The following is a 17,572-nucleotide window of genomic DNA, read 5'->3' on the forward strand; positions in this document are numbered from 1 at the left end:
GCACGGCACCAGCCATAGGACTTCCTCACAGTAATCCCTAGAGCAGAGCTTTTTTGAGAAGCAGCCAGTCCTGATCTTAACATTATCACTGACGGAGAATCTACCTCCACCCTTGCTAAATCGCTCCAATGGCTAATTACTCTCCCCGGGAAACACAGAGACCTCCTCTCCAGTGTGCACGTGTCTAGCTTCAACTACCAGCCACTGGCCCGTGTTAGACCTTCATCTGCTAGATGGAAGCACCCATTCTTCAATGATTGTTCCCCATGTAGATACTTACAGCCTGTGATCAAGTCACCCCTTAACCTTTTCTTTGTTAGCGAAATAGACTGAGCTCCTTGAGTATGTCACTCCAAGGCAGGGTTTCTAATCCTTTAATCAATCTCATGACTCTTCTCTGACTCTTCTCCAATTTACCCACATCCCTCTAGAATGGTTAGCACCAGACCTGGACACAGGATTCCAGCTGTGGTCTCATCAGTGCCAAATACAGGGACAAAAGAACCTCTCTGCTTCTACTCGACATTCCGTTGATGCATCCCAGGGTGACATTCGCTCTTTTGGCCACAGCATTGCACTGGGAGCTCACATTCAGCTGATTATCCACCCCCACATCTCTTCCAGAGCCCCTGTGTACCAGGAGAGAGTCCCCAGGCCACAAGCATGGCCTATGTTCTTTGTTACCAGATGTGGACATGGACATTTACCCTTATTAAAATGCACATCGTTTGCTTGCACCAGTTTACGAAGTGATCCAGATCACGCGGAATCAGTGAACCCTTCCTTTGGCACAGCTGCTGCAAGGTCTTTATGGGAGTGCACTGGCCTGGTTCTCCCACTGTATTTATCCAACCAACACGGCAAAGCCCTGCTTATAAGTGAGGGAGATGTATCTATCAGACCAGGTTATGAACAGAACACAGATAGTCATCCCTAAATCTGTCCCCACCCCCCCAATTAATGGGGGGGATAGCTCAGTGGTTTGAGCACTAGCCTGCTAAACCCAGGGTTGTGAGTTCAATCTTTGAGGGGGCCACCTAGGGATATGGGGCAAAAATTGGTCCTGCTAGTAAAGGCAGGGGACTGGACTCAATGACCTTTCAAGGTCCCTTCCAGTTCTAGGAGAGTGGTATATCTCCAATTATTATTTTATTATTATTATTTATTAATGCTTCTGTGGCTCTATTGCCTCTGACTCGAAATCCAGTTAATAGGGGGACAGTGATCATGCCACGGTCTATGGTTTTGCCATTGATTTCTGAGGAAGGATGCAGCACCCCATCAGGGTGGCAGGAGTGGGAAAGCAGATTCCCAGGAACCTAGTGCTGGGAGATGCCAAGAGGCCATGATTATTGGGACACTCATGACCATTAGCTCTAGGTGGCCTTGGGCGAAGCAGCGTTACATTTACCATCAGAGCTCAATGACAAGGAGCTGTGACCTAGGGCCCCCATGTGTCCCAGTGAGAACGGTGTCCTCACTGAGGCAGAACTCCAGTGGGGCTCGTGGGCTCTGGCTGCCAGCTCTGCTCACCTTGTAACCACTGAAGCTAATGGGTGTTTTGTAAAAGAAGCAGGTCTCATTCTGCCACCTTTATTCCCACTGAGTAACACCTTCCTGTGTGAGGAGTCCCCATGCTTTTCAATGGCACTGTGTGTGGAGTAGGTGTGACTGGCTGTGAGTCTGGGAGGGTCTGGGGGAGAATGGCCCTGAGCAAGACCTGAGATTCCCATTCCTCATGGGACAGCATCTTACTGGGAAAGGGACGGTTCAGGGCACCAAGTCCCAGCGGCACAGCCCTGCGTAGCGTAATGCCAGCGATGGGCCTCTCAGCTCCAGGGCCCTTTGCCATGACACATCCACTGGGGCCTGGTGCTGACCGTCCCGGCCCTGTGCAGCTGAACCACTGATGTCAGCGTGCTGTGTTTGTGCTGATCTGGTGGCTACGACTGTTGTGGTGAGCAGGAGTGAGTGTGGGCAGATGCACTCCTCGCCACACTGCAAAATCCTGCATCCACCCCCAGCTGGGCACATGTGCACCCCCCCCAGCCTGACACACACTCATTCAAACACCCAGATGGGGACTATATTGCACAAACAGCTTCAGGACACCCAACCCCAGATCCCCTGGGACACTCGCGAGCACACCGAGCAGAAGCCTGCTGGATTCATAGCTATCTGGCAGCCCCTTTACCCTGTACTTGGGTTACCAGTCCCAGGCTAAGGCCGACTGCGAAGCTGGATGCGGGGAAAAGCAGGCCGGTTCCTTTAAATTACCAACGCTGCTGTATCTGAGCACCTGGCACAGAGCTGTGACTGGGCACCCTGACCCCTGCCTTGTCGCTTTATGGCTAGAGACCCACACAAGCAGTCTAACCTCCTGAGAAACACCTGTACCCCATGGCCACTGGCCTGAAAGCTGGACACGCTGGACAGAGCCGGGGAAGTCCTTCCGCAGCTCAGCTAATCGGGAGGGGAGGAGAGCCTGGCCTTTTGCACATTGCCAAGTTTTCAACAGGAGACTGTGAAGTGCTAGCCCCAAAACCCGCTCCCAGGGGGCACACGTGTGGGGGCAGCTGCTCCCCCAGCAAAGGCCTGTGACACCAAAGCACCTCAGAGTGTGCCAGGAACGCTCTCCACTCCGCTGGTGCTCTGGTGACTCTTTTCACTGCAGCCACGAGGGAGGGAGGGAGGGAGGAGAGAGGAGGGAGGTGGTCAGATGCTCAGCACAGGACTCCGTGCATCTTCCGTCCAGAGGAAGAGGAGGGAGGTGGCTTGTGGAGGACAGCAGCTAGCGGTCCTTGGCGTTGTGTGTGTGTCTATCTGTGTGTGTTCTTTATACTTATTATATAGCTACTTATTCGAGTCCAGGTTTGTGCCCCCCCAACACACAGTGGGGGTGCCCCCTCTTGTAGCGCTGACTCCTGCTGGCAGCGAGGAGTCTTTAACAGCCAGGAGCAAGGTGTGGGCAGGGGATGGGGAACGACGAGGGCGTGAGAAATGAAATATAAAATAGGCTCCAAAACCAGTTCAGTGCCTCCTAGGCGGCGCCTTGTGAGTCTGTTAGCAAAGACTTTTAATTTCCATTTAAATCTAAATTGGTCTCTAGCTCCATAAAGTGGCTTTGCCTCTGTGATTCTTTACTGGATTGATTTCTCTTCTACACTCAGCCCGGCCCTGTGTTTGCTCTCTTCCCATGGGGTGCGCTGGGAGGGAGGGGCGGCAGCGGGGTGTCATCACAATATCCGGGGGGCGGATCTGTCGTTGGTGATGGTTCTGCGCAGGCGCACGCCGCGCCGGATGGCTACCAGCATGTCTTCAGCGGGGGGCTCGCTGGATGCAGCTGGGGGCAGAGTGGGCGTCTCCTCTCCAGGGCCAGGGACAGAGAGAGCGGTGGGGAAGGGGAACTGGCCCTCGCCCAGGGCATGGGCACTGGCCACCAGCTCACCAATCTTCTCCACCAGGCTGTGCCGGTTGGCGGCCAGCTGCTGGTCCTCCTCTTCCTCGGCAGAGAGGTGCTGCCCTGGCCCCGGGTACACCGAGATCTCCATGGCGTTGCTGCCCCAGGCCGTGTTGGGGAGGCTCAGCCTCTTGGGCGAGGCTTTGGCGAAGTCCATGGCGTTTGGTGAGGCGTCATCGGCGTAAAACACACACTCTTCACTGCCCACCCGGGTGGGCCCAGTGTAGCCAGGGGAGTCGGGCACCGTGGGGGTCTTCACTGGGACAATAGGGGGCCGGATGGGGATGGGCCCAGCGTTGGAGAGGGTGCGACGCACTGAGGGCTTGGTGGAGGGCGTGCGGCGGATGGTGGCCACGCCGGGGGGGGCGCTGGCCGGCAGGGGGGTCCCGGTGGGCAGCCCGGCGGTGGAGGCGGGGCGCTTGGTCTGGATCATGCGGCGGTAGTTCTGGGCGATGTTGCTGTTGCGTGGGATGGTGGAGGATTTGTCAAACTCGCTCTGGCTGTCACACTCCACATCGCCGTTCACCGAGTAGCAGTCGTAATCCGAGCCTGGGGGCAACACGCAGCGTCAGCGTGACACAGGCACAACAAACACATGCAACACAATCACCAGCAACGTGCAGCGTCAGTGCGACACACCACCACAACCAACATATACAACACAATCACCAACAACACAGCATCAGTGCGACACAGGCACACCCAATACATTCAACACAATCACCAACATGTAGCATCAGTGCGACACAGGCACAACCAACACATGCAACACAATCACCAACAACACGCAGCATCAGCGCGACACACCACCACGACCAACACATGCAACACAATCAACAACATGCAGCATCAGCGCAACACACCACCGCAACTAATATGTGCAACGCAATCACCAACAATATACAGTGTCAGCACGACACAGGCACAACCACAACAACTAACCCATGCAACACAATCAACACCATCTAGCATTAGCATGGCACAAACACATCACAAAACCGCCAGCAGTAACACAACCACAGCCGCAACATGTGCAACATGACCACCAGCAACACAAATGACACCACATATCATCAGCATGGCACACACACACCACAACCACACCACCAGCAACAACGCAACCACATGTGCAACACAATCAACACATAACATCAGCATGACACACAACAACCACCACACCACCGTGAGCAGGAACTCAACCAGAGCCACAACACAATCAATACATAGCATCAGCATGTCACACACATGCCACAACCACAACACCAGCAGCAACACAACCAGAGCCACAATACATGCAACACAATCACCAACATCAGAATGACACACAAACCACAACCTCCAGCTACAAAACCACCAGCCACAGCATGCACAACACAACCACAAAACATGAACCAGCAAGAGAACCACAACCGCATTACATACACAGAACCACCAGCAACAAAACCATTCCAGACACAATGACCACCAGCAACTCAATGACACCACAGAGCCAAAACGCCGGCACCTATAATCAGCATGATCCAAAATACACATCATCACACATAACACAACCACAACTTCCGATAAAAAACACAATACAAACTTAACAACCAGACTACACGCCACACAATCAAAGCATCACATCACACACCAACAACCACATTACACACAACACAAACATAACACAATGCAGAAATAAGCAAACAAAGCACAACACAAAAATCATACAAAACACACACACACCACTTACAACACAGCCACAACACCCCACCCCACAGTCAAGGGTGCAAATATGCCCAAAGCCCACCCACCACACCATGCAAACACAAGCTGGTGGGCAAACAGAAAAGCACATTTTGCAACAAATGTTGAAAAAGCTGAAGCCATTGTCTCCTCCGGCTTGTGACAAGGAACCGTTATTTATTTATTCAATACCAAGGTCACCAAGCAAACCCCACCTCTGGGGGTTTAAAGAGCAGGTAGGACAAACCCCTATGCGGGCTGGTCTCAGCATACCCGCTGGTCCCTGCCTCTGCGCAGGGGGCTGCACTCTCGAGGTCCCCTCCAGCCCCCCAGTTCTATGAATCTAGAATACATTTGCAGAACTGGATGTAGAGAATGCCCTGCAGCATGATGGGAGCTCCCGGCTCCCTCCCAGATCGGCCCCCAGCTCGGCCCCAGCCTGCAGCTCCAGAGCAGCATCTGATTTATTCTCCCCTGTTTGATCCCTTCAGAAGGAACCCACAGGGCTGCCTGGGGGGGGCAGGGAGTGGGGCAATTTGCCCCAGGCCCCGCAGGGGCCCCCACAAGAATATAGCATTCTATAGTATTGCAACTTTTTTTTATGGAAGGGGCCCCCGAAATTGCTTTGCCCCAGGCCCCCTGAATCCTCTGGGTGGCCCTGGGAACCCAGTGGCTCCATCCTGAGATCCCTGCAGCAGTGACCTGGCCATGCGAATGGTGGATCTCAGTGAGTCCTGGGATCAGCCCTGGCTGAGCACTTAGCTCCAAGGCCTGGACAGCCCAGCCCCCTTGCCGGCCCGGCTACCTTGAGACGGGATGGTGTCTTCTGAGCAGGACGGAGTAGTGGTCTGGGTGCTGTAGCCACTGGAGTACTGCAGGGAATCCCGGCTGCTCTTCTGGTGTTCGAGGCTCAGGCCGCGGGTGAGCACCATGGCCAGGTCGCTGGCAGCAGGGGACACCTCCTCGCCATGCTGTTGGCGAATCAGTGAGACCCGTCACAATCTGCCTCAGCTCCCAGTCAGAGAAGTTTGCTCCTCTCACCCTGGTCTCTGGGCACGACTGGGAGTCAGGAGCAACTGACATGAATACTGCAAGTTGGGTGGGGCCGATTCCCAGCCAGCAGGTCTGTGCACACGGCCATCCCCAGCGACGGGGAGGGCAGGGTCTGGCCATCCAGGCCCTCCCAGGGAACTGCAATGGAACTGCGCAGGAGCAGAGCTCGAACCCGGCACTCAGTGCTGTAAACAGTCGCCTTGGTCCCATGTTGCCCTCCCCTCGCTCCTAACAGCTGTACCTTGGCAGCGATGGTAGCCGGGGACATCCTGGGCCTGGGCACATCTTCCAAGTTAATTCCCGGATACCCCACGCTGGCAGTGCCCAGCTCGGCCTCCCGCAGATGCTCCACACGGTCCTTCCTCCGCTGCAGTGTGCTGACCACCGGCTGGTCATAAGGACTGGCCTTGGACCAATCCTGCAAAGGCAACGCAGGCCTGGTAAGGCAGGGGGCTCGGCCACAGGGGGACAAAAACGTAGCAACAGATTAGTGAGCATGGAAAGAAAAAGAGGAGAGTGTGGGGATGGGGGGGAGGGAGGGGTCCTGGTGGTAACTGAGGAATGACTGGCTGGCTGCTTTGGAGTGACCCCTGCAAAATGAGGGAGACCACATTAGCAGAGGCAGCGGCTGTGTGAATCATCCTGCCGCTACCCTGGATGGATGGGCTGCTACACCAAGGTCTTGCTTCCCTGTGTACCAAAGCCTCTCCGCGGCCACATGTAGTGTACAAAGGCTGTGCATGTGCACGCGTGTGTGCGTGTACAGGGAGTCCCGAGGGGGATCTAGCCTGGACCATTCAGCCCAATGCCTAGTAATAACCTCCAGCCACAATCACACCATCATCTGGGCAAGATACCAACCCCTCCCATTCCTTCCACCCTCTTCCCCACTCATCCTTGCCCACCCCTCTTCCTGCCCATCCCCCTCCCCGCCCATCCCTCTGCCTGCCCATCCCCCTCCCCACCCATCCTTGCCCATCCCCTTCCCCGCTCAACCCCCTCCCCACCCATCCTTGCCCATTCCCTTCCCCGCCCAACCCCCTCCCCGCCCATCCTTGCCCATCCCCCTGCCTGCCCATCCCCCTCCCCGCCCATCCTTGCCCATCCCCCTGCCTGCCCATCCCCCTCCCCGCCCATCCTTGCCCATCTCCCTGTCTGCCCATCCCCCTCCCCACCCATCCTTGCCCATCCCCCTGCCTGCCCATCCCCCTCCCCACCCATCCTTGCCCATCCCCTTCCCCGCCCATCCTTGCCCATCCCCCTGCCTGCCCATCCCCCTCCCCGTCCATCCTTGCCCATTTCCCTCCCTGCCCACCCCCTTCCATTTTCCTCCCTGCAAATTCCCACCCATCCCCCTCCCTGGCCTTTCCCACTGACCCCCATCTATCTCCCTCCTGGCCACATTTCTATCCATCCTTTGCATTCCTTACCCCATGTCCCATCTGTCCCCACACGCCTGCTTAGCCCCTTGTGTGAGCCCCACTCCTTGGCACCGCAGAGCCCCTGTTCCAGCCTCCCGGCAGTCAGTGAAATGACCAGGGCTGGGCCCCTTCAGGGCAGTCCCCAGTGTCCCCCGTGTCTCAGCTTCCCTCTGAGGTTGGCCTATGGAATGGCCTGTGACATCCTGCCAAGGCCAAGCTCAGCCGGGGTGGGAAGAAAGGAGGCATTTGGTGGCTAGAGAAAGGAGGAAGGGGCTGAGAGGGGGGGTGGCTGGAAGGAGGGATCCCCCCACCCCCTTGGCAGCAAGTCTCAGAGCCCGGACCTACAGACCTGGGCTGAGGCCCCAGCGCTGACACTAGCTGTGTGGGTGTTTGGCTGGGCTGGAGCCCTGGAGAAGGGGTGGGTTTGTGAGCACCAGCCCGAATGTCTGTACAGCTATTTGCTGGAGCGTAGCGCGAGCCGGGCGGCAGAGTTGGGTTCCAAGACTCGCTGCCGTTGCTCCTGGAAGGCCAATGTGTCCTGGAGCTCTGGGTGGAGCCTGGCCCCCCAGCCCCACAGGAGCCAGAGAAGATGTGCAGAGAGGATGGCCTGACCCCCAGGCAGCCGAGTGACAGGGCCTGGGCTGGAGACCCCAGGGTAAGGGCTGAGAGGTGACCCACGGGGCAGGCAAGGGGAATGCAGCCCCACTCCCTGTCATACGGGAAGCCATGGGGAGGCCAACTCTGCTGTCACAGCCAAGGAGCACAGAGGGTGAAGACCCCAGGCCAGTGGGCCAAGCAGCGGGTTTGCTGGCCTGGAGCTCCAGGCTGCTCAGTGAGTGCTGGGGTAGCTCAGGGAGCGAGAGAGACAATTATCAACACTTAACGTGGCTCTGCTCATCCATCCCTGCTGCCTCACTGCCCCACCAGCGCAGCGTCGGAAATACCCAGCACACAGCCAAGACCCATCGTGCGGGCTGCCCTGACACTCAGGTACAGCAAGTACACGTCCCGCTGCTCCACCCGCTGGCCTGCCAGCCTCACCCCGGTTGGGTCAGCGCGGGCAGCATAGCCTGGCCCAGGTCCGGCCCGGGGACGGAGAGCCAGCCCTCCAGACACAAAGCACAGGAGAGTCTCCAGCCAGGGAGGGCCCTGCCCACTGACACGCTGGGAAATACACACCAGGCTCAGGCTTCTTCGGGAGCTTCTGTCAGTCCTGGCCACATGAGCTACATTCATAGGTTTCAGCTGAAACACAGCAAGAAACCGGTGGTGAAGAAAATCCTGCGCTCACCTGCGTGCCATGTCCCCCCAAGCCTGGGAGCTGAGCAGCATGGCGGGCGGGGGGAGGGAAGCCAGATGCACGCCAGGGCTTCAGAGCCGTGACAAAGCACAAAGCCAGCCGAGAGCCAGGGCAGCCCAGGGGTGGAGATGGAGGGGGAGATTAATGGGATGGGAGGGGTGCGTCTCCCAAGAGCCCCACAGGTGCCCTGGGGATCTGCATGGGAAACGTAGCCCCCGTGAGGTGAGAGACAGAGCGAGGCAGAGGGACAGAGAGAGGGGGACATTGCTGATGAAGGCTTCACCTTTTCACCGCCTGAGCACGCCCCTGCGGTAGAGCTAGAACTAACCGAGGTGGGGGAGCTGCATTCACTAACTGATTGGCAGGTTTCCGAGGCCTCGGAGGATGCGGAGCTGGAGGACTTCTGCCATGCCCAGAGTCCGGCAGCAGGAGCGGCAAACAAACACACAGAGAAGGAAGACAATAAACTGGTTACAAAGCCAAAGGCATGCGGCAGGAGAGGAGAAAAACGCCACCCCCAAGCCCGGGAGCGTCTCGACCAGCCCCACAGCCAGCAGCGCAGACACAGCTAGAGTGCCCTGCAAGTGTTAGGTACAGACAGCCAGCCTACAGGCACATGCGCACACCCCCTTCCCTGTACTTACACACAACCATGCACACATACCCTCCTTCCTTGTACATACATACATACATACATACACACACAGACACACGCACACATACCCTCCTTCCCTGTACATATGTACACACACACAGACCCTCCTTCCCTCTGTACACCACACACACATATCCCCCTTCTCTGTACGTGCACACACAGACACACACACAAATCCTCCTTCCCCGTACATACAAACACACTCTCCTTCCACATGTACGCGCACACACACATCCTCCTTCCCTGTATGTACATATATACACAAATACCCTCCTTCCCTCTGTACACGCGCACACACACACACTCACATCATAGAATCATAGAATATCAGGGTTGGAAGGGACCTCAGGAGGTCATCTAGTCCAACCCCCTGCTCAAAGCAGGACCAACCCCAACTAAATCATCCCAGCCAGGGCTTTGTCAAGCCGGGCCTTAAAAACCTCTAAGGAAGGAGATTCCACCACCTCCCTAGGGAACCCATTCCAGTGCTTCACCACCTTCCTAGTGCAATTTGTTTCCCTAATATCCAACCTAAACTTCCCTCACTGCAACTTGAGACCATTACTCCTTGTTCTGTCATCTGCCAAAACTGAGAACAGTCTAGATCCATCCTCTTTGGAACCCTGTTTCAGGTAGTTGAAAGCAGCTGTCAAATCCCCCCTCATTCTTCTCTTCTGCAGACTAAACAGTCCCAGTTCCCTCAGCCTCTCCTCATAAGCCATGTGCTCCAGCCCCCTAATCATTTTTGTTGCCCTCTGCTGGACTCTTTCCAATTTTTTCCACATCCTTCTTGTAGTGTGGGGCCCAAAACTGGACACAGTACTCCAGATGAGGCCTCACCAATGCCGAACAGAGGGGAATAATCACGTCCCTCGATCTGCTGGCAATACCCCTACTTATACAGCCCAAAATGCCATTAGCCTTCTTGGCAACAAGGACACACTGTCAACTCATATCCAGCTTCTCATCCACTGTAACCCCCCTTTTCTGCAGAACTGCTGCCTAGTCATTCGGTTCCTAGTCTGTTACAGTGAATGGGATTCTTGCGTCCTAAGTGAAGGACTCCGCACTTGTCCTTGTTGAATCTCATCAGGTTTCTTTTGGTCCAATCCTCTAATTTGTCTAGGTCCCTCTGTATCCTATCCCTACCCTCCAGCGTATCTACCATTCCTCACACTTTAGTGTCATCTGCAAACTTGCTAAGAGTGCAGTCCATGCCCTCCTCCAGATCATTAATGAAGATATTGAACAAAACCAGCCCCAGGACTGACCCTTGGGGCACTCCGCTTGAAACCGGATGCCAACTAGACATGGAGCTGTTGATCACTACCCGTTGAGACCGACGATCTAGCCAGCTTTCTATCCACCATATAGTCCATTCATCCAGTCCAAACTTGCTGCCAAGAATACTGTGGGAGACCGTATCTAAAGCTTTGCTAAAGTCTGTCATAAACAGATAGCTAAGGGTTAATGTCTCTTTCACCTGGAAAGGAGTGACCTGAAACACCTGACCAGAGGACCAATCAGGAAACAAGACTTTTTCAAATCTGGGTGGAGGGAAGTTTGTGTGTGAGTCCTTTGTTCTGGTCTCTCTCTCGGCTATGAGAGGATTTCTGTCTCTTGCCTTCTAATCTTCTGTTTCCAAGTTGTAAGTACAAATATAGTAAGGCAGTAAGGTTTATATTGTTTTCTTTTGTATTTACATGTGTGTAGTTGCTGGAGTGTTTTGAATTGCATTCTCTTTGAATAAGGCTGTTTATTCATATTTCTTTTAAGCAATTGACCCTGTATTTGTCACCTTAATACAGAGAGACCATTTTTATGTATTTTTCTTTCTTTTTACATAAAGCTTTCTTTTTAAGACCTGTTGGAGTTTTTCTTTAGTGGGGAACTCCAGGGAACTGAGTCTGTGCTCACCAGGGAATTGGTGGGAGGAAGAAGTCGGGGGAAATCTGTGTGTGTTAGATTTACTAGCCTGACTTTGCATACCCTCTGGGTGAAGAGGGAAGTGCTTGTATTTCCAGAACTGGAAATAGGAGAGGGTGGAGTCCCTCTGTTTAGATTCATGGAGCTTGCTTCTGTGTATCTCTCCAGGAACCCAGGGAGGGAACACCTGGAGGGGGGAAGGGAAATGGTTTATTCCCCTTTGTTGTGAGACTCAAGGAATTTGGGTCTTGGGGTCCCCAGGGAAGGTTTTTGCGGGGACCAGAGTGCCCCAAAACACTCTAATTTTTTGGGTGGTGGCAGCTTTACCAGGTCCAAGCTGGTAACTAAGCTTGGAGGTTTTCATGCTAACCCCCATATTTTGGATGCTAAGGTCCAAATCTGGGAATAGGTTATGACAAAGTCAAGGAATAGAGCCAATTATCTCCTCATAGAAGGCAATGAGCTTAGTCAGGCATGACTTGCCCTGGGTGAATCCATGCTGACTGTTCTTGATCACTTTCCTCTCCTCTAAGTGCTTCAGAATTGATTCCTTGAGGACCTGCTCCATGATTTTTCCAGGGACTGAGGTGAGGCTGACTGGCCTGTAGTTCCCTGGATCCTCCTCCTTCCCTTTTTTAAAGATGGGCACTACATTAGCCTTTTTCCAGTCATCCGGGACCTCCCCTGTTCGCCATGAGTTTTCAAAGATAATGGCCAATGGCTCTGTAATCACATCTGCTAACTCCTTTAGCATCCTCACATGCAGCGCATCCAGCCTCATGGACTAGTGCTCGTCCAGCTTTTCTAAATAGTCCTGAACTCCTTCTTTCTCCACAGAGGGCTGGTCACCGCGTCCCCATACTGTGCTGCCCAGTGCAGCAGTCTGGGAGCTGATCTTGTTTGTGAAGACAGAGACAAAAAAATCATTGAGTACATGAGCTTTTTCCACATCCTCTGTCACTAGGTTGCCTCCCCCATTCAGTATGGGGCCCACACTTTCCTGTACGTATGTATGTATGTGTACACACACACACACACACACTCCTTCCTTGTACGTACATATACACAAACACGCTCCTTTCCTGTGTGCACACACACCCACATACACCCTACTTTCCTGTACGTACGTACACACACACCCCCTCCTTCCCTGTGTACACGCACAAACCCTCCTTCTCCCCGTATGTACGTGCACACATACACACACACACACTCTCCTTCCCTGTCTACACACGCGCACGCGAACACATACACACACACACACACACTCTCTTTCCCTCTAGGTATGTATACTCAAACTCCTTCCCTGTGTACACACACACACACATATTCTCCTTCCCTGTATGTACGTACACAAACGCACTCCTCTTTCCCTGTACATACACACACACCCTCCATCCCTGTACGTACGTATACCGACACTCTTTCCTGCCGTGTATTCACACACATGCACACACATGCACACACACTCCCTGTGTATGTACACATGTACATGCTCACTGCTTACGCACCCCCACCCACCATATGTCATACACCCAACACACACAGATATAAACACCATAAATATACTCCTGCACACGTACCCAACCACACTCTATATACACTTCTCAGACAGGTACACCCTCCATGCACCATCCAGATACACCCATGCCATCCCCACACAATCAAACAGTACAACGCCCGCCTCCCTCCATTTACCCATCAAATACCACAGCGGATACACACAGGCCATGCACATATCACACTCATACATACACACTCCCCATCCCTGACACAGACAACACACCATATGCACCACCCCGTACCCGTACCCGGTTGCTGCATCACACCCAAACCAAGGCACAACGACACAGTCACAGCACTGGCTGAGGGGGTGTGTGTGGCGCAGAGGCTGCAGTCTCTTTCCGAGGAGCCTCTCCTGCTGCCATCTCACAGGAGGGAGGGACAGAGCTGCCGCTCCAGACTCCATCCTGAGAGCCCACACTGGGGAGTGTACCCTGCACTGACTGGCCTCCAGCTCCTTCTCCAGGGGACAGAAATCAAGCGTGGGATGCTGCGCCCTACTCTCTCCCCAGCCTCAGCTGCCTTCCCTCTGGGCTTGCCTAGGATTCCCGAGGGACAGCCCTGGCGTTGCCTGCCGCACTGGCCCTGCCCTGGCTGAGAGCAGACTCGCGGAAAGGATGATGGGCAGGTCCCCTACCCCTACCGTAGTGGGGATGGAACCTGCTTCTGTCTTGTTCACGCAGGCGGTGTCCAACCCCCAGCCGGACCAGCAGGAAAGCTGCACAGTGTTAGTGAGACTGGCTTAGCGCATTCACATTGCACGGTACCGCCCGGTTCTGAGCTCAGACACACCCAGCTGGGTTAGAGCCAGAGCCAAGGGCATGAGCAGCTGTCTGAGACGTGTGTGCAGCCTGCGGGTGCCTTGCCCTTTGCCCAAAGTGTCCCCGATCATCCTGCAGGAGCCACGTCACTGCCAAGCCAGGGCAGGCAGAGAGCGAGCCAATCACCACATGTGGAAACTCAGCACAACGCCAACCCTGGCTGACCTAGCAGGGCCAGCTCTGCAATGTGGGCCTCGTGCTGCTGACAACATGTACTGCCCTTAGCACGCTTTGCACACCTACCATGCCCAAGCAATCCAAGCGCCAGGGCTGCCTGTTCAGTGCTACAGACTGAGGGCTTCTGGCTTTCACACTTCAGACTTGAAAAATTAGAAGGAGGGTAACTACTGGCAAATAAACCGAGTGGAGAGCAAGCCCAGCTTCCTAGGGGCTGCTCCTGAAGCCAGCAGCCCCAGGTGAAGATGCTGATGGGCAGGGAAGAGAGCAGGAGCTATGCTACACCCGAATCCCGTGCACCACTGGAATTCCATGCCCAGAACCCGGAGCCTGAAGGCACAGCAGGGGCAGTTGCCTAAGCCATCTCATCCCTCCCTGATGCCGGCTCTTCTGAGTCCTTTGCAGTTCCATGCTAAAGGCAGGATGCCTGTGGCATGGGTCACTCTGAATATTTCAGGGCATGTCATGGTGAAGTATGGGTCCTCTCCAGAAATTGTCATTCCAGGGCTCCAGGCTTCCCATCTCTCCCTGATGCAGACAGAAAGTGCTCAGCTTAACAGTAAAAAGATGTTTCTTGTCTACATCCAAATTTGCACTGGGGTAGTTAAATCAGTGCAAACCCACGTGTACGCTCTTATTCCGGATTAATGGTGGTTTATTTAGGTTAGTCTTAAATTTGTTTCTAGGTGACTGACTTCTGCTGACTAGAAATAAGCCTGGTTCCAACCAAAACAAGAGCGTCCACACAGCCCTTGGCACTTATGTCAGTTTAAATTTATACCCGAGGCCAACACGGTACAACTGCCCTACTGCCCTGCCCTGCTGAGTCACCCTGGGCTGGGCTCGGCTCGGCCGTGTCCTCAGCAATACAAGCTGCCCGTGGCTGGGAGGCGTTCTGGGGACGGTGCAGAAACCCAGCCGCCCTCTCAGGTCCAGTGCCAAGGGCTCGTGTCTGCCACTAAGGTGAGCAGGTCGGCCTGGGGCACACAGGGACTAAGAAGGGGCCACGTTTTCTGACTCTAATGCAAGTGTGATTCTGTCTATTTCCCCTCCCATGGTGCCTGAGATTGTATGGCAGTGGTTTCTCCCCTAAATCTCCTTACTGGGCTTCAAAACGGCTTGTTCAGCCAGCTGGCACGAGAGGCACTGGGGTCAAGAGACCGCCCAGAAATCTGCCCAGTTATCTCGCATGGATTCACTGCCATGCTATGAGCTTCCACCTCCTGGCGCTGGACAACCCCTCCCTAGTGGGAACCGGGTCAATGTGAATTAAAGCCATGCCCCACCTCATCTGCATTAACCCTCACTGTGCCCGAGGCGGTCAGCGAATGTTCCCCTCTCTGGCAGATGGGGAACCTCAGGCACTGACCAGTGGGCGCAGCTTGCCCTGGATTACATGGCAAATCGGTGGCAGAGGCGGGAATAGAAGCCAAGAGTCTCGAGGTCCCTGTGCTCTACTCACTACCACCCGCTGCTTCGCTCAGGAGGCTTGAGCACATGTGATCTGACATGGATCTCTGAAACGGCGACTTTCCCTCTCTTTTTAAAGGGATGTGTGGAATCCAGAGGGCATTCACTCACCATGGCCCCCTTACCTGACTAGTGATGTCAGATGGCATCGGCGAAGGTGGCTTGGAGTATGTGGCATCCTGGGAGATGAAGCCAGAGTCATGGGAGGAGACGCTGGACAGGCGGGTGTTGGCGTTCACCGGCTGCGCCAGGCTGTGGTAGCGATAGGTGGAACCTGGTGAGTATGTTTGGGACGTGCTGGACCAAGCGGTGCCACCCTTTGTACTGTTAACACTGCTGGGGGGCGGTGGGATGAGAGGGAGGAGGGGTGGCAATCAGGAGAGAGATGCATGTTGTCAGGGTGAGAGGGGTTACGAGGAGGGCAAAGGAAGGAAAAGACAGTTTCAGACAAAGGTCCGCCACACAGATTTATACACGACAGGACTAGAGTTACAGACCAGGGGGGTGGCAGGGGCGGGAGGGAGGGTGAGGGGCAGGAAGAGGGGTGCACTCCTGCATTTCCGTCTCTGGGGCAGGCCCAGTTTCTGCCCCCATGCAGCATGCACTCTCCAGCACACACTCATTCTGTGGGTCCCCCTACTCACTGGCCCCTCTCTAGCCCTGGCTGCACCAAAGCACATTCTGGGGTGAAGGGAAAGAGCCAGCAATGGAGGTGCTATGGAAGGCCAGCGGCTCAGTTCAGATGTGCACCCACAACAGCTGGGGAGCTGTTCGTCCCTAGATCTCACAGCACCTCCCCAGAGGAGCCTAGATCTTCTCTAGGAATTATTTTGGGGAAGTTCTGTGCACTGTGCTCTAAAGGAGGCCAGAACAGGTGAGCACAAGGGTCACTTCTGGCCTTAGAATCTATGAATGAAAAGGTGGGTCGGTATCGTTACCCCCATGTTTACAGATGGGGAAACTGAGGCAGAGGGACACACCCATGGCCAAAGACTCTCTTAAAGCACAAACAAAGAATCTGTGCAAACTGGCAGGGGTGCTATGGGCCCAGGAGACTTCATCTCCTCCTCAGCAACCCTTGAGCACTCCCTTAGTGTGTGATGGTGCCTGGGAGAGCTGGTGCTCCTGTGATGTACCCAGCCTGGCTCCATTCCAGTACATGATTATAAAGACTTGAGTATTGACCAGAATTGGCCCTCAAAGCTGCAGGATCGGGGATCACCGCTGGCAGGCCTCTCACACTTGCCTCTCTACATTCTGCAGCGCCACGGGAAATCTTGCAAGCTGTTTCAGACATGTTTTTAAAATGCAGGTTTTCACTAAGTATTAAGATGAGTAAGACGCTGGGTGCCCAGGAGCCCTGGGGAGGCTGACTGGGAATTCAGTTCCATTTATTGGGTGTCTATCTCTAGGTTCCAGGGCCAGCTGATGGGGCCAGTTCACGTCTGGCAGAGTGATCGCTTCAGGCTGTTGGCAAACATCTCTGAGTGGGTGACACTCAGGTCATGTTTTCAAGCTTTTCTTTGCAACCACCAGGGCAGGAAACAGTCACTTTTAAGTATCAGAGGGTAGCCGTGTTAGTCTGGATCTGTAAAAGCAGCAAAGAATCCTGTGGCACCTTATAGACTAACAGAGGTTTTGGAGCATGAGCTTTCGTGGGTGAATACCCACTTCCTCAGATGCATGTCATCTGAGGAAGTGGGTATTCACCCACGAAAGCTCATGCTCCAAAACCTCTGTTAGTCTATAAGGTGCCACAGGATTCTTTGCTGCTTTTACAGTCACTTTTAAGAAAGCTGAGATTCTGGATCCCAATTTGGTGGCAAAGGGGGAATTCCAGGGCAATTCCTAGCCCACAGGATGGCGGAATACATGGGGCCTGACCCTTATACTTCTGATAAAGGCTCAAAGCCTTGCAGGTGTGTGAGTGAGTCGGGTCCAATCATATACTCCAGGAGGGAGAGAAGAGGTGGACAGTTCAATTAACCATTCTTCGACCCCAAG

The 17,572-nt window shown here is 54.5% G+C and overlaps 1 protein-coding gene across 7 annotated transcripts in view; it reads right to left on the bottom strand.

Moving 5' to 3' along the window:
- Nucleotides 1-964: 964 nt before the first annotated feature.
- The window catches only part of MTSS2 (MTSS I-BAR domain containing 2), an 83,341-nt gene continuing 66,733 nt past the window's right edge, over nucleotides 965-17,572 (bottom strand). The window contains exons 10-15 of one of the 7 annotated variants that reach the window (XM_050922371.1): nucleotides 15,694-15,904; nucleotides 9,312-9,359; nucleotides 8,836-8,901; nucleotides 6,477-6,653; nucleotides 5,988-6,153; nucleotides 965-4,009 (exon numbers count right to left, since the gene is read on the bottom strand). In XM_050922371.1, coding sequence (XP_050778328.1) covers nucleotides 3,237-4,009; nucleotides 5,988-6,153; nucleotides 6,477-6,653; nucleotides 8,836-8,901; nucleotides 9,312-9,359; nucleotides 15,694-15,904 — 1,441 coding nt within the window. In that variant the 3' untranslated portion in view covers nucleotides 965-3,236. Of the gene's footprint in view, nucleotides 4,010-5,987; nucleotides 6,154-6,476; nucleotides 6,654-8,835; nucleotides 8,902-9,239; nucleotides 9,360-15,693; nucleotides 15,905-17,572 lie in introns of all 7 variants that reach the window. The other 6 variants (XM_050922369.1, XM_050922375.1, XM_050922370.1 and 3 more) reach the window with 6 other exon arrangements.

Source organism: Gopherus flavomarginatus, chromosome 14, assembly GCF_025201925.1.
Source record: "Gopherus flavomarginatus isolate rGopFla2 chromosome 14, rGopFla2.mat.asm, whole genome shotgun sequence".
Taxonomy (NCBI): domain Eukaryota; kingdom Metazoa; phylum Chordata; order Testudines; family Testudinidae; genus Gopherus; species Gopherus flavomarginatus.